The sequence below is a fragment of the Bombyx mandarina genome, chromosome 23 (assembly GCF_030267445.1).
Source record: "Bombyx mandarina strain Sakado chromosome 23, ASM3026744v2".
Classification (NCBI taxonomy): domain Eukaryota; kingdom Metazoa; phylum Arthropoda; class Insecta; order Lepidoptera; family Bombycidae; genus Bombyx; species Bombyx mandarina.
Genome location: NC_143229.1, coordinates 8819873 through 8835727, shown reverse-complemented (window position 1 = coordinate 8835727; position 15855 = coordinate 8819873). Strand labels below are relative to the sequence as shown.

Sequence of the window (15855 nt, the reverse complement as noted above, 5' to 3'; positions counted from 1 at the left end):
CTGATACACCCCACCATGGATCCTATAGCCATCTGGAAACGCACTCGTGTGACTTAATGCAAAAACAAATCGGACATTGGAAATGTTCCTCTGAAGCAAGACAGTGATGGTACATAAAAGCATTCATATGTGCGCACTGTATTTTACACGGTCTCATCTAGTTAAAGAAAAGTTCCCAGAACATTATGCACGTTCTTTCTTTTATCAACGCGAGCTACTGTGGTGTCTGCTTTCGCCCAGGTTGCTTAGGGTCTGGTTGCTCAGAAGAAGACTCAGGTGGGAACTTAGGTTAGTTTAAGCTAGACGTAAAAAAAAGAAAATCTCTGAACTTTTTGACATATGACTGTTCAAACGAGGTATGAGGTAAGTAAAGGAACACAATACTTGGTAGTAAATTAACATCAAAATACTAAGCAAACAATAAATAAATACAAGATATAGTTAACACAAACATTACACATAAGAGCTCTGACAATGTCAGGGGAAAAGGGTAGTATATAAAAAATTTAAAAAAAAATTGGTAGTACCTCTACAGAGGCCAAAAAACATGACTGCTACTACACTGCATGCAACTACACTGTCGCTTCTAATATAATATATTTATTTACAAATATAGTCCGTAAGTCAGAATAAAGTTAATAATTGAGTAGTCACGAACAAATTCGCGGACAAAAGTTCTAAAATCGAAGTTACTTTTGAATGACACAAACAGCGACTGCCTTCTGCCTTTTAATTTATAATTGAAATTTATTTAAACTTCTCCAAACAAAAGAGCGATTTGGAAATTCACTGCGACAAAAAAAAATACAATTTATTGTATTTTTGTATTTATTCTCATTGTTGATTAAAGAATTGCATAAATTTTGCCTGTATACTAGTTGAAAAGCACGAGCAAACTATTCACATATGCTAATTAGTTATATAAATCTTAAATAAGTCCTTTTCTCACTTATAATATTAGATATTGCTTAGTATTATTATTAGCTTTAGACAGCCAAAATGCTGTCTGTAGTAAGTAATGATATCCTGTAATGTAAATGCTGATTTACGTGAGAAGTGCATCTAAAATAAAAGCAGCTGACAATTTCGGAACATAATATTCTTGCCACGTGTAAACATACTTTACGAGTTTTGGGATTCGAAAGTCAAGTGTTATCTCCTAAACGCTGGCTGAAGAATATCATATCAGAAGAACATCAGATATTCTATTATAAAAGAAATATTCTGCACCAAAGATCGCAAACAAGATTCCTTTTTTTATTGTCTGTACCGGTAACAGACCAGAAATAAACTTGGAGCCCAAATAACGAAGATACGGATTCCAACCGCGAATCAAACTCGGACCACGTGATACAATCGAGGTTCCTAATCACTAAAGTTCACTAGACAAGCCAAGCGAATTATCGTCATCAATCAATTTATCATCGTGATAACAGTTAAAACCAATAATCACACAAAATATTCTTTCACATCATAATCGCATTTTCAGAAAAATATTTTTCTGAAAATCCATTATTAATTAATAACTTTAGTTTGAAATACCCTCCAAATGTCTACTATAAATATAATCAAATGTAAAGAAATGCTGCCAATCTAATTTACATTACAAGACTGCTTCATTCTAATTTATTTTTCTGTGCCACTAACAACTATTGTGGTTTGAATTCATCGAAAAAGGAATATTGACTAATTTTAACTTATTAAGCTTGATCACTTAATAAATCTACCTAACGACTGCGCCCAGTATTCCGTTCGCAGTTTTTCACAATTACATTATACAATAACATCCTCACTGCACTAACTACAGTTACGAACAATTACCTAACTTAATTGCTTGACCTATGTTTGGCCAGTAACAGGATCTTACATCATAATAGTCTGTCCGTTTATTATCAGAAATTACGGTCATTCGACCACCTCGAGCTAACATTCCCATTTTCTATAGTAGCGATACTAACTCTACTAATGTTACTATTTCGCGAACACTTAAATTGAGAATTGGTCTACCAGCTAATTGAACTGTAGGCTGAATCTAATTATGACAGAGATAGTTCTTGAGCCGAAAGGGATAAGAACATCTGTACCACCTATAATATAATATCATTTGGCACTGACAACCAATTACGTATAAACTTATCATCAAAATAATTAATCCCAGAATTGATAGAAGCTTTGAAAATCAGATTAGATTACGAACAGATTACAAGCAACGGAGTGTTCCTTCCTACAATTATTCCCTTTATGAAATATTGAATGTTCCATGAAATCTATTTGTCCACATTTATGGAATTGAATGTCAATGTCGTCTATTTTTAACATGATAAATTTAAGTTGAAAAATATATCCAAACGTTATTTGTTTCTATTACTTAGACCGGTGTGTGTGTGTGTGTGTGTGTCTTAAGTGGTTACTGGAGCCCAAAGATATCGACAACGTTAATGCCGCGACCGACCTTGAGAAATGAGATTTAAGTCTCAATTCTATAGTGAAACGCTTGCCCCACCCTTCAAACTAGAACGTATTACTTCTTCGAAACAGAAATAAGCGGGATTATTCTACCGACTCACGCGGGCTCACAAGACGACCTATCAATATAACAGCGCTATTTAGTCCACCATTGACTATTAGCTGTATTTATCTCTGTTTTTCAAGATATTCCTTTGCACTAGATATCTTTTGTGGAACGAACTCATACAACCATTTACAACGTGTATGTAAAGTAAAGGCGCTTGCGAGAGAAACACTTGAAGTTTGCTTGAAACGAAAAAAAAACTAATTTATGATACCATTTTACTTTTACTGGTGGTAGGACCTCTTGTGAGTCCGCACGGGTAGGTATCACCACCCGGCCCATTTCTGCCGTGAAGCAGTAATGCGTTTCTGTTTAAAGGGTGGAACAGCCGTTGTAATTATACTTGAGACCTTAGAACTTATATCTCAAGGTCGGTGGCGCATTTACGTTGCAGATATCTATGGGCTCCGGTAACTACTTAACACCAGGTGGGCTGTGAGCTCGTCCACTCATCTAGGCAATAAAAAAAATAAAAATAAAAAACTTAGTAAACGTATTATTGTAATTCAGTATTGTCGGTTTCCCATATTCGCGTGGCAATACATCAATTAACACTTTTGGACTTTTGCAGTTTAAAGGTCGGAGAGTGAGTGACATGGTGACGCACATTTGTCCCGGCAAAATGGGAGTTTATTTCATTTTAAACAACACAAAATTTCTTAGTGCAAGTGAATGAACTTGTGAAATGATAAATTAATCATAATCATAAATAAAGAAATTGACAGAACCATAAACTTTGTTACGAATTTAATTCTGGCACAAGATTATTCCTTCCATATTACAATCGCAAAAGCTGCCGGTAATGCAAATTTAAATATTTACTGCGTTCATCAGCCTCTGGAATGAACTCTGGTGGCGGCACTTCAGTGGTATTTCAACATCGTTTTGATATGAATGACAAATTAGTGATGTAAGTGGCTAACAACATACGAGGTGATGTTTTCAGTAGCAGCAAAGCTTGTCTTTTGACATTGTCCATATTCATAACCAATTATAAATAGCTACGATAGTGTAGTTTTTCGGATTATCCAGTTACGAAGGCAATGAAAATTATTATTTTCTCCTACTGACGCCGAAAGTTCGGTTTTCGTCCCGCTGTACAGGGAAGAAAGTGTAACTTTTCCTCCCTGGGTACAAGTGCGCATGCGCGTTAGTGTCTACGTCTGCTCTCACGCACCTAAAACTCTCCGCCATTTTCTTATTGCTTATAGGCTGTGGTCAAATTGAGAATAGAGTAATATTGATACTTTTTGGCGGGAACGCGAGGAGTGAAGTTGTGTGATATGTTTTATTTTGTCTATTTTGTGTTTCTTCAGGTTTAAATGTGTAATAACGGTGGTTTAATAACTGTTTAGTATTTGTAAAAGTGCACAAATGTGGGAAGATGAAACAAAGCCTCTGAACGTAACTTCTCGGGATTCTCCAAAAAGTCCACTGAAAAAGTAAACCACTCAGTAAGCCACCATTTTACTGAGATTATATTTCATCCCATATCATCTCATTTTATTTCATTTCATTTCGTTTTCATTTCATTTCATACCTAATATTATTTTTAAAAAAAAGTTTTATTAAAATAAGACTTGACCTAAAAGTCTTAGTTACCAGGTCATAAAATCCCTTTAAAAAAAATAAAGTAATATTGTTTGTCTTTATTAATATTTGTCTATAGTTTAGTATTGACGAAATCTGTGATTAAAGAAGTATAATTAATTATCTTTGACAATAGAATCAAAATACAAACCTATAATTTAAATTAATTATAGCCGAATTTCGACCTCTGGGCGACCATTACTAAAAATAAAAATACTTATTATCCAAAATATAATTATTATAGTGGGATTACTAGATCATTTTCCCTGAACACTAATTGTTCAGCAGAATTAAATGTTTTGATCGGGATTACGTACAAAACTCCTGTTACATTTCAAATAAGTACTTTTATTAATGACAATAGTTAGTATACGTTACATAGTAGATATGCGAAAATACTTACCGAATACACCTGCGATATAATTAATATCGTTAATACTGCTATAATATACTTCATTCTGTCTCTACCTGTGAAAATAAATAGAGTTTAATACGACATTTGAATTCGATCTTCAGTTTCTTAAGGGCATTCGTAATTTATAGTAAATAATTTAGTGCGTAAAATCGTTTGCTTTTAATAAGTATTTACCTATCAATTTTCTGTTTAGTACATAGAAAGTTATATATTTTTTAAATAAAGTAAAATATTTCTATCTGTTCAATTTTGGGGTTTAAATTTTGAAATGTCCCGCTTGCTTTTCTTCTACGTATTGCCGCAGTGTGTAAAAGATTTGGAGTCAGTCGTAAAATAAATCAGAAGTTTGTATTTTTTAAAATCTTAATATTCAATAAAACTGAACTTTTTTTTTATTACTCGTGCAGGCAGTCGAGCATACGGCCCATCTGATGGTGAGTGTTTACCGTCGCCCATGGACAAGCAATGCCAGCGGCAAAGCCAAGCCGCTGCCTACCGTTAAATTAATGTACAATATCCAACAAAATAAGCACCCATGGTATCTCTGCCAGTGCTCCGGTAATTTTCAATGCCCTTATTGAAGAAATCAAGTGTACGAGTGCCAAAAAACTCTTCAAAAATATAATTTTGTACTGCCATTTGGGTCTTGATTTTTCCCAGCCGAGAATTATCAATTAAAATCATCACGTTTTTACTAGAAGAGGTAGGGTGTAAAATGTGTAAAAAAGTGGGACGATCTTCAATCTGAATTTTGCCACGCTAATTTGGTTTATTTATTTGGATTTGGATTATTTGTAGAGCAGTTCGAATCAAAATGAAATGTCTATAAAACAGTGGTGAAAATGAAAAAATATGAAGCTATTAAATTAATTTCTATTTATGATTATGACCTAAATAACTAAAAAAAATAGAATTTTAATGTAATTTCTTTGATTAGTGTCATAGTAGTAGTAGTAGTAGTATGTAATAGAGATAAATAAAGTAAAATACTTCGTTTTTACAAAGTAGCATATTAAAGTTTTATTAGAAACTAGCTGACCCGGCAGACTTCGAAGTGCCTCAATCGATAAATAAAAGACCGACGCGAAGGTTTCAAATCAAAGGAAAAACAAAAATGTTATTTTTATTTAATTCCGAGCATTTTACATATTTATTTACCTTTTAAGTCTTCTCTGGAGTTCCACAAATTATTCAAGACCAAAATTAGCCAAATCGGTTCAGCCGTTCTCGAGTTTTAGCGAGACTAACGAACAGCAATTCATTTTTATAGTATATATAGATGATAGATGATGACAAAAAGTACAATTAGATGTTTGTGGATTTTGCATACATACGTGTATGTATATGTATAAGGAAAATATAGGAAAATACACCAGAATACTGCTTTCTTTCAAGATAGGACGTAATATTAACTCGCACAAAAAGCTGCTATTAATCTGCATATTTATTCCGCGAAACAGTCGTGCCTTTTAGTTTGTGGGGTGTGTTAGATATTACAATTTCGTCTTAGGTTTCATGTTTCAAGATGGGTGCCGGCGCATAATAGTGTTTTCTATGGACTGCGGTGTCCGCATAACATGAGTTAGGAGCTCACACATTTAATTTTGTTTTTAATAATAAAGGGTACGCTTTTAATGTGTGTCAAGAATTTCATAAGCTACGATACACATAGCTTTTCGATATATTCTTCATTGGAAAATTCTAGAAATTTTATTAACATTCGTCGCATGCAATTCAACATAACTTAGCTAAATTTCTTTATTCGTAAAATCATGTCAAAGGTAAAATGTACCCAAAAACGTGAATACAATTTTTGAAAATAACCTGTAACCCCTGTGCCAGGTTTTTATTAAAATACTAGTTATATTGTTTCTTTTGAAACAAATGCAATATTAATATATTTAAAAGCCTAGGCGTCAAAGCGTTAACTAACAGAAAAGCATGATATAATTTTTTTAAATCAATCACAGATTGTCCTGCTTATTTCATCCGTGGAGCAGCTATGCATTGTGGAGGGGTCAACTGAGACTTCGAACTCACGTGAAGTGAGGCATTCACGCTTTCGGCATTCACTAGACATTCACGTTCATATTAATGTCTGAGTGGCCTTTGGTAGAAGCTTAATAAAAGGCAAGCAGTGAGCTGATGTCTACATAACTAATGCAAATATATTTCCATAAGCCAAAATTGTTTCGAAAATTCTTTTCGTGATAATAATATGCAAATTGATGTCAAAACGATATTTATGTATAGTATTTAAGATATAATGGAAAATTAAATTATTCATAACGAAATTGGAAGGAATCACTCGGCAATATTTTTAATACAAGCTAGAATTGAATATTTATACCTTCTGCATAAGCTCTTTATTTCGATATCTACAGTATTACATTTCTCAACGTATTTTCTGGCTTTCAAGCCATTTATATCTTCAAGGATAACTTTTTAAGTTAGGTCAAATACGTAGTAAACTTAAAGGTAAAACATTTGAATATGCAGAACGGAGACATTGAAACTTTCTGCTTTTCCTCGCCGTACCAAATCCGAAATCGGAATGTTATCGGCAACATCAGAGGTCCTTTATTCATGAGCTTGACGAATAATTCCTTACCTGGACAGACCTATGGAAATTACTCAACGTCCGGATCCCAATAAGTTATAGATCGGATCCTACACTTGAAATGGATGTTCGCAATTCACGTGTCTTAAATATAGCATTCGAGATAAATGCGTTAGGATAAACTTTTGTTTTTGTATGAAATATGCTAACATTTTTTTTCTTCTTTTTTCTAATAAATAAATTTGAAAAGTCTTGTTTTGGTCGAAATTAAACTTATTGGATGGATAATACTAATTTCGATAAAATCTTATGACTCAACGAGCCACCGATTTTAATTATTTACCGACGCTATTACAGATTGGAAAAGTCGAGAAGCACAATCAAATCGCTTCGTACAAATATTTAATATTTTTAATCCAATCATATATATATGTATAAAACATATTTCATAAATATTTGTCTTTAATACGTCCCTAAACGACTCACACTCATCGAATTATTACGAAACATGTTGTTGACACCTTAGGATCGGCTTTTATTACAGCACAATCAACGGACGACATGTGTTGTATGTGTAATTTCAACAAACGAGTTAATCTCACAGACCTAGCCATAGTCTCACAGCTGAGGGTGGCTGGCATCATTATTTAAAACCAAATGATTACTTTTCAAAACGATTACTGCAACTTTATTTTTTATATTATATTAAATTCATCTCTGTGTTCTAAATCTGACTACACATTGCATCAAACCAGTCGAGTCGTCAGAGCTCTACAACACTTTCACTGTATTACGTCATTTTATATGAATTACATTCGTTCGAGATAAACATTGGCTGTGAGTGTTTGAACGTGTAAGATTATCTCCTCGACGGTCTTGTCATGGACCCAGAATGGAATACCACTCTGATTTCCGGTTCGAAAATGCTAATATTTGGAAGTTTGGATGCAATTTTTCTTGTCTTAAGTGTATAGTCCGATACGCATATTACGAAAAACTCCTAGACTGCGCGTCGTGCACGTGAGTTGTTTGACTTTTAAAAGAACCTCTGACGTTTTTACCTACTGAGCTATTAAATAAATATCTAAAATATCAAACAAAAATCTCAAACGTCTTTTCCGCAGTTTTATGAAAAATTCAATTTTCCATCAGAATAAGTCCATTAGTCATATTTGTCGGTGTAAAGAGCCATGTCTTCTGTACCTGAGCGTAAAGCTTTTAGAAAATTCTATTACGAGATCTATTCTTCGCATTTAGAGCCTAATTTAATATTTAGGATTTGAAAGGGACTATTAAAGGTAATTTTAGTTCAGTAAATGCCAAGTACAATTTACAAGGGACATTTTTTTTTACTTCTCGATTTTTACCTTAAGTTGTTTTAGTTTTATGAAAGGTGTTTCGGTGATACTTCATTTATTTCGAGTAAGATATTTTTTTGTTATTTTTTCTATGTTGAAAATAATTTTTATATCTGATTATACATTTTATATCTAATTATACATAAAATTTCGGGGGCGCAGCCCAATACATTGGTCCGACCAGATCCGCACCGCTCTTGATTCCACGTTTCACAACGCCCTCCACACCGCCAGAGACAAGAATGGATGGAGAAAAATCGTGCGTGCGAAGGTGATACAAAAGGGTGGTCACGACCCTCAGCAATGAGGAATACGACGCAAGGAGGAGATACATAAAATTTAATATCTAATTATACATTTTTTCGATACATGTAATAGAATGCGGTGTCAATTTCCATTCTTCAATCGCCAATATGTCCTTAAAGATACAAGAACGCAATCGACGTTCCTTTTCAAATTATTTAAAGATTTGGATCCGGATTTGAATACAAGGTATCTCTGTAGCTTATCAAGACTATAATATAAGTCTACATTATTCTGAAACGATAGGGAAAATGTAATCTATTAAGAAATTAAAATTTAACAAAGCTCAATACTGAGAAGATATCGTTGTCTGGAAGTTCAGAAAACATATGTACAGTACCCGGCGATAGATATTGCACATCGATCGTGGGAAAGAGACGGTTAATTTTTGCTTTGTAGAGCGTTATATTTTTTTATTTATTGCTTAGATGGATGGACGAGCTCACAGCCCACCTGGTGCTAAGTGGTTACTGGAACCCATAGACATCTACAATGTATATACACCTTGAGATATAAGTTCTAAGGTCTCACTATAGTTACAACGGCTACCCCACCCTTCAAACCGAAACGCATTACTGCTTCACGGCAGAAATAGACGGGGTGGTGGTACCTACCCGTGCGGATTTACAAGAGGTCCTACCACCAGTCATTACGCAAATTATAATTTTGCGAGTTTTGATTTTTATTACACTATGTTATTCTTTCACCGTGGAAGTCAATCGTGAACATTTGTTAAGTACGTATTTCATTAGAAAAATTGGACCCGCCTGCGGGATTCGAACACCGGTGCATCGCTACATACGAATGCACCGGAAGTCTTATCCTTTAGGCCACGACGACTTCAATCTCTGTCGCACATTACCTAATTGACATTTAATCTCCATAGATAGGATACGGGATCGTTGGTGTTTCATCGCACACAGGTAACAGTCTACAACAATAACAAAATTAGACGACTGTCTCTTTCTAAATATCGATGTGCAATATTTATTGCCTGGTACTGTATGTAGCAACTAATCCGAATGCCCTAAAATACAGCCTCGCTTAAAAATTTCTCGTATGGATTTGTTAAGTATCTACTAGAAAAAAAACCATACGCGAACTTATTATATTATTATTTTATTGCTTAGATGCGTGGACGAGCTCACAGCCCACCTGAGTTGAGTGGTTACTGGAGCCCATAGACATCTACAAAGTAAATGCGCCACCCACCTTGAGATATAAGGTCTCAGTATAGTTACAACGGCTGCCCCCCCTTCAAGCCGAAACGCATTACTGCTTCACGGCAGAAATAGGCGGGGTGGTGGTACCTACCCGTGCTGACTCACAAGAGGTCCTACCACCAGTAAGTTATATTTATATTTTATATTATATTTATTATATTTATACATTGCTCATTATAGCAGTTTTCGGAATAAGAACGTGTATTTTTCAGTCTAATTTCGTGCCTGACGAACTCTAGTTATAGAATTAATTTCATAACGCAAATTTTACCTTTGTACATATTAAATACTAAGAAACAGACAATGAATGGAAAGAGCTTAATTTCTGTTTCAATTTAATTATATCAAATAATGAAAATATAATAAAATAAAAGGGCTTATTTTAATCATTATTACTTTTTGTGAATCAATCATATAAATTATATAGAATATAAGACGAATTAAATTGAAATTGTCTTTTAAATAATTTTCTATTATTTTCATAAATTTAGTGTTCATTGTATTTTTTTTATGATTGGGGCATAACTGATAGCTCGGAGGCCTTTCCAGTTTCACCAGGACAGGTGGGCGAGCAAGGGCTCAGCCAGGACGGGTGGGATTTACTAACAGCTACCAGAACGCCTCCACAGAAGTCTTAAAAACTCAAAAATAGCTGCTTCACGAATGAATCTACTACCGGATCGGAATCGCGACCCGCTGAGAAGATCCGGCGAGAAACTCAGCGGGCTGACGTTGCTGAACTCATTGCCGAGTTCGACGAGTACGGTGGTTGACAAGTATGGTGTGTTCATTATATTGCTACACGTCATTGCTACACGTCACTAAAATGAAACGAAGTATTTAATAAAGGTAAAATGTTGTTCGAAACTAGAGGAAACAAGAGCTTGGTCAAGCGTGAGTTTGTTCGACTGATTAATTAAAACTACTTGCCTGCTAGAACGTTTTTAAAAAAAAATGCTTTATTGTAACGCAACGTAGAGTATAATTTCACTTGAGCAGGTTGATACTTCAAAACAATACTTTAAAAACATTCGAATGATCGACTTACATTTCAATGAAATCCTTCAAAATTATAGTGAAAATAATATTTTCTTCCTCGTAATACCCAAATCATATATCTAACTTTCATTAATTCGTACCATTGAACACAAAATGAACTTCCATTGATAGACTCAGTGAATGAGTCAAACGGCTAATTGCATCATTAATAATCGCTATTCGCCTTAATACTCATTAACTTCAGAATTTTCGAATAGGCTTTCAACAGAAAGTCGTTAAATTCGATATTCCTGTACTATATTAAAATTTGTAATCCTAAAACGGTCAATTATTGTTCTAATCTTAGATTTTGTATTAGTAAATTAAAACAAATCAATCAAAAGAAGAACAACACAGCGTGTGATCTTCGAGTCAGTCCAATCTGGTAGGCAGCGGCTTGGCTCTGCCCCTGGCATTGCTGACGTCCATGAGCGACGGTGACCACTTACCATCAAGTGGGCCGTATGCTCGTCTGCCTACAAAGGCAATAAAAAAAATTTAAAAAAAAATCGGAATAGTGATAACATATTAGTATTTATATTTTATATCCGTTTTTTTTCCCTACTTAAGCTGATGGTCTTGAGAGACCATTTCAGCGTAACCGGGCGAGTAGGTGAGCTCGCGAGGCTCAAACCTAACGTTGTTGCTAACACGAACCCTAGTAAGGGCCGTGCATCGCAGAATCTACCACCGGATCGGAAACGCGACCCGCTGTGAAGATCCGGCGAGAAACCGTGGGCTGTGTCTGTGAGTTAATTTACTCGCCGAGCGCTTCGTCGCAAGCGACGGGTTCGACGAGAACGATGACCGGGGATATATCTGTATGCACATACTTTATGTTGGCTTAAAATCGAATTGACCTTTAAACTTTCGTGAGAATTCGATCGAATTACTGTAGTACCTACACAGGAGCAAGTTCGCCTCGTCTAAACAGCATGTAATGCGATATCTGTTCTAATAAAACAAAACAAAGTTCTCACCGTTCACCGTTAAAAGCATAATAGCCTAAAGGATAACACAATCATTGTACTCGTTTCAAGCGATGTGACTATACCAGCGGTCTAATCTCACAGGCAGGACCAATGTTTTTTGAGTAAATTCGTACCTAACATTAATTCACGATTCCACACGAATAAGATCATAAAAATCAAACCCGCAAAATATAAGTTTGGCTTGTTATCAGTTGGGCGTATCTATTGTAAACACGTACGGGTAAGTAGGTACCACCGTCCTGTATATTTCTGTCTCAGTCGTGTGGTCTGATTTTAAGAGTGTGATAGCCGTGATAAAAAGATTTTAAGTGATTAAAGGACATATTATAGACATGGGCGACGGTAACCACTCACCATCAGGTGGGCCGTATGCTCGTCTGCCTACAAGGGCAATAAAAAAAAAAGAAAAACATATTATAACGTGAATTCCACCACCCTTTTTGAAACCCATTCAGAGGTTAAAGCCTTAATCATAATGTATTTTTTTTATTGCATAGGTTGGTGGACGAGCTCAGAGCCCACCTGGTGTTAAGTGGTTACTGGAGCCCATAGACATTTACAATGTCAATGCCGAATTGAAAAGTACATGCCTAGATCAGTCGACCCGTTAATCAAATTCGAAGCTTCCAAAGTTCCAAACAATGGAAGTTAAATTTGTGAGGAAGCTTCCGTTGTTATAATACGTATAAACGTACTTACTCGGTCAACTTTTTTTTATTGCTTAGATGGGTGGACGTGCTCACAGCCCACCTGCTGTTAAGTGGTTACTGGAGCCCATAGACATCTACAACGTAAAAGCGCCACCCACCTTGAGATATAAGTTCTAAAGTCTCAAGTATAGTTACAACGGCTGCCCCACCCTTCAAACCGAAACGCATTACTGCTTTACGTCAGAAATGGGCAGGGTGGTGGTACCTACCCGCGCGGACTCACAAGAGGTCCTACCACCAGTGAGTATTATTTATCATGCTAATTATGACCGAAAGGTTACTCAATATTTTACTTCTTCTTGTCTAAATTGATTAACCGAAAATATCTGACTAAAATTTGTGCTATGAACTTAACATAGCATCAATTACCGAACAAAGAGGCGTAATAAACGATAAGTTTACGTGGATTCTCACGTCCATGGCTCCGCACTAGTCATTTTAAAGACAATGGCAGCGTACTAAAAAGCCATTATGTATGCTAAGCACTCGTGCGCGCTTGATACCGACCACCGTTCGCTGGTTCAGTGCGATAGTCAATGATTAATACGTATTTCCTTATTTTATATTACATTTCCTTGAGAATTCCTACATATTACCAAAACAAACATATCGAAATACAATTCAAACAGCGAACTAAACAGTGATTAGGATGAAAAATATTTTAATCGCATCTTTTTTATTATAGAAACTACTTTTACGATTTATTATCGCGTTTTTACCGTCACTAAATTGCTAGTCGCGAAAACTGACAGTCTTCACTGAACTAAGAACAAAAACCTTAATTAAGAGTAATGAGCAAAGTTACTGCTTATAAAATAACGAGATTATGTAAAATGTCACGATTCAAGTGAAAATAATTAATCCTTTGTTTCTTATGCTTCACTAATGGAAGCGAATTACGCTCTTCTGACCACCAATAATTGTATGAAAACCATAGATTTATTAAAAGTACTCGACCTCATCCTATCGTATGTTGATGCTAAAATCAACGTTACCTGGGTGCATATAATTTGATCGATAACTTACATAAAAATTATAGAATAATTATAGAATTACATACATTGCGTTACAATTACATACATAATTATAATACATTGCGATAACAAAAAAAGGGAAAATTTGAGTCTCAACTAAAGAAACGTTCATATATGTTTATTTTTATATAGATAGGGAAAGGATCTCAGACCCACCTTAATATATGGTCGACATCTCAAATGTATTGTTGGCTGTCTCGTAGTTAAAATTAGAACGCTTAAGACGGGTGTGGGCAGTCGTGGATTCACGCGGGATTACGCTCTATTGCTACTTACGAAGACTTCTAAGCTTTGCAATATTGATATTAAAGCTATTCTTTCCATTGGAAATTCTCAGTTTTAGGTACGTATCTATTTAAAAGATCACCTCTAGCATTTATTTATTGAACATATTATTGAACAATTAACAAATGCTCATGGCAGATGTCACCTCAATTATAGGTACAATCGACAGTGCATTAACAACAACAAAAAAATTATAGAACTAAGATTTGATTACATTTAATTGGTTGCTTTAGATTAATTTATGCTCCTGCATAATTGCGCCAGTCGATACGTACTTACCAAGCGACTTACAAACCCGTTCACACTAAAATACTCATAAAATAAGGATTGGGTATGTAAATATAGGCAGGAGTACAAAGGTATGTATATACACATGTAGATTGCCAGATCCGAATCCAAAATTTTCGTTCGACATACTTTAATTCACATACTATTAAGACGTTCAAATTTAACGCGTATTATTAATAACAGCGTATTATTCGCAATGCTATATAGCCTTATCGGGTACCTATTGTACGGGATCGCTTTGAAGACAAGAATACGAGATAATTCTATTGTTCTGTCCTTTCACAAGTGTCGGCGCTTAAGCGTGATGTCGTAGTCTAATGAAATATTTTGAATAGTTCAGTGAATTGATGTAAACAGAAGCCACCTTTTTAAGATTTAATTTCAATGAATTCAGCTTAATAGCCTTAGTGCAACTGTACTGTCTTAGAACCAGACCATTCCATAATCTACTTGAATATAAAAATGAAGTTCGTACAATAATGAGAAGGAATTGGTATTATCTCCGCATTTTAAATACTTAGATTATGATTTAGTATAAACAAAACAATTTTATCTACTCACTGCAAATAATTCACTTCTCGGACGGAATAGATGTGCACTAATATTTTTGTATTAAATTCAGTTTACGACCGTTCGCGAACGTATTTCAAAACAAGTCGCGTGCGCAGTCAGTCTGGTTGTTGCAATAACTACCAGATCGGCGGTCTTGCCGTTCTCCTGCTGGAAGGTATACCAACGTCACGCTCATAGACCGGTTCAACAAATCGGCATCAGTCACACTATCGTGAGCAAGTATTACAACAGTGCGAAGCATTTCATTTCATTAGAACCAACAACTAATCTACACTAATATTATAAAGATGAAGAGTTTGTTTGTTTGAACGCGCTAATCTCAGGAACTAATGGTCCGATTGAAAAAAAAATTTCAGTGTTAGATAGCCTATTTATTGACGAAGGCTATAGGCTATATAACATTACGGTAAGACCAATACAAGTGGAGCACCAATAAAGAATGTTTCAAAATATTTTCACTTTCTACATAAATGAAGTGGGATTGTAAAATTTAGCGTTATGCCAAAGTAACTATTCCACGCGGACGGAGTCGCGGGCAAAAGCTAGTTAAGTCATATCGCTTCGTTTATTTTGTTATAATTTCTATCTGTAACACATAAAAGATACGCAGTACACCACCTACTCTTATTTTTAATATAGAATCAATATAGAGTCCACAATTTCTCTTTTTATTTTGCTTGCCCGTGGCATTAAATTATCTCCCGGGTACCCAAGTGTTCATATATTTCCAATAGACAAATTAATTGCTGTATTAAATCAAATCGTATGCCCTTATTTCATATTTTATTGTCATTGTTTGTTATTTAAGAACGTAAAGACTGCGAATCGGTATGCATTACGCTACGGTGTAAAAAACGTTAATGGAATATTTTTGTAGTGATTTTGCGTAAACAACATTAAAAGAATTACATACA

The 15855-nt window shown here is 35.0% G+C and overlaps 1 protein-coding gene across 1 annotated transcript in view; it reads right to left on the bottom strand.

Moving 5' to 3' along the window:
* Positions 1 to 15079, bottom strand: part of LOC114245547 (uncharacterized) — a 28071-nt gene extending 12992 nt beyond the window's left edge. The window contains exons 1-2 of the mRNA XM_028177760.2: positions 14930 to 15079; positions 4566 to 4630 (exon numbers count right to left, since the gene is read on the bottom strand). Of these exons, the coding sequence (XP_028033561.2) occupies positions 4566 to 4619 (54 nt within the window). The 5' untranslated portion in view covers positions 4620 to 4630; positions 14930 to 15079. The remainder of the gene's footprint in view (positions 1 to 4565; positions 4631 to 14929) is intronic.
* Between the last annotated feature and the right edge of the window lie 776 nt (positions 15080 to 15855).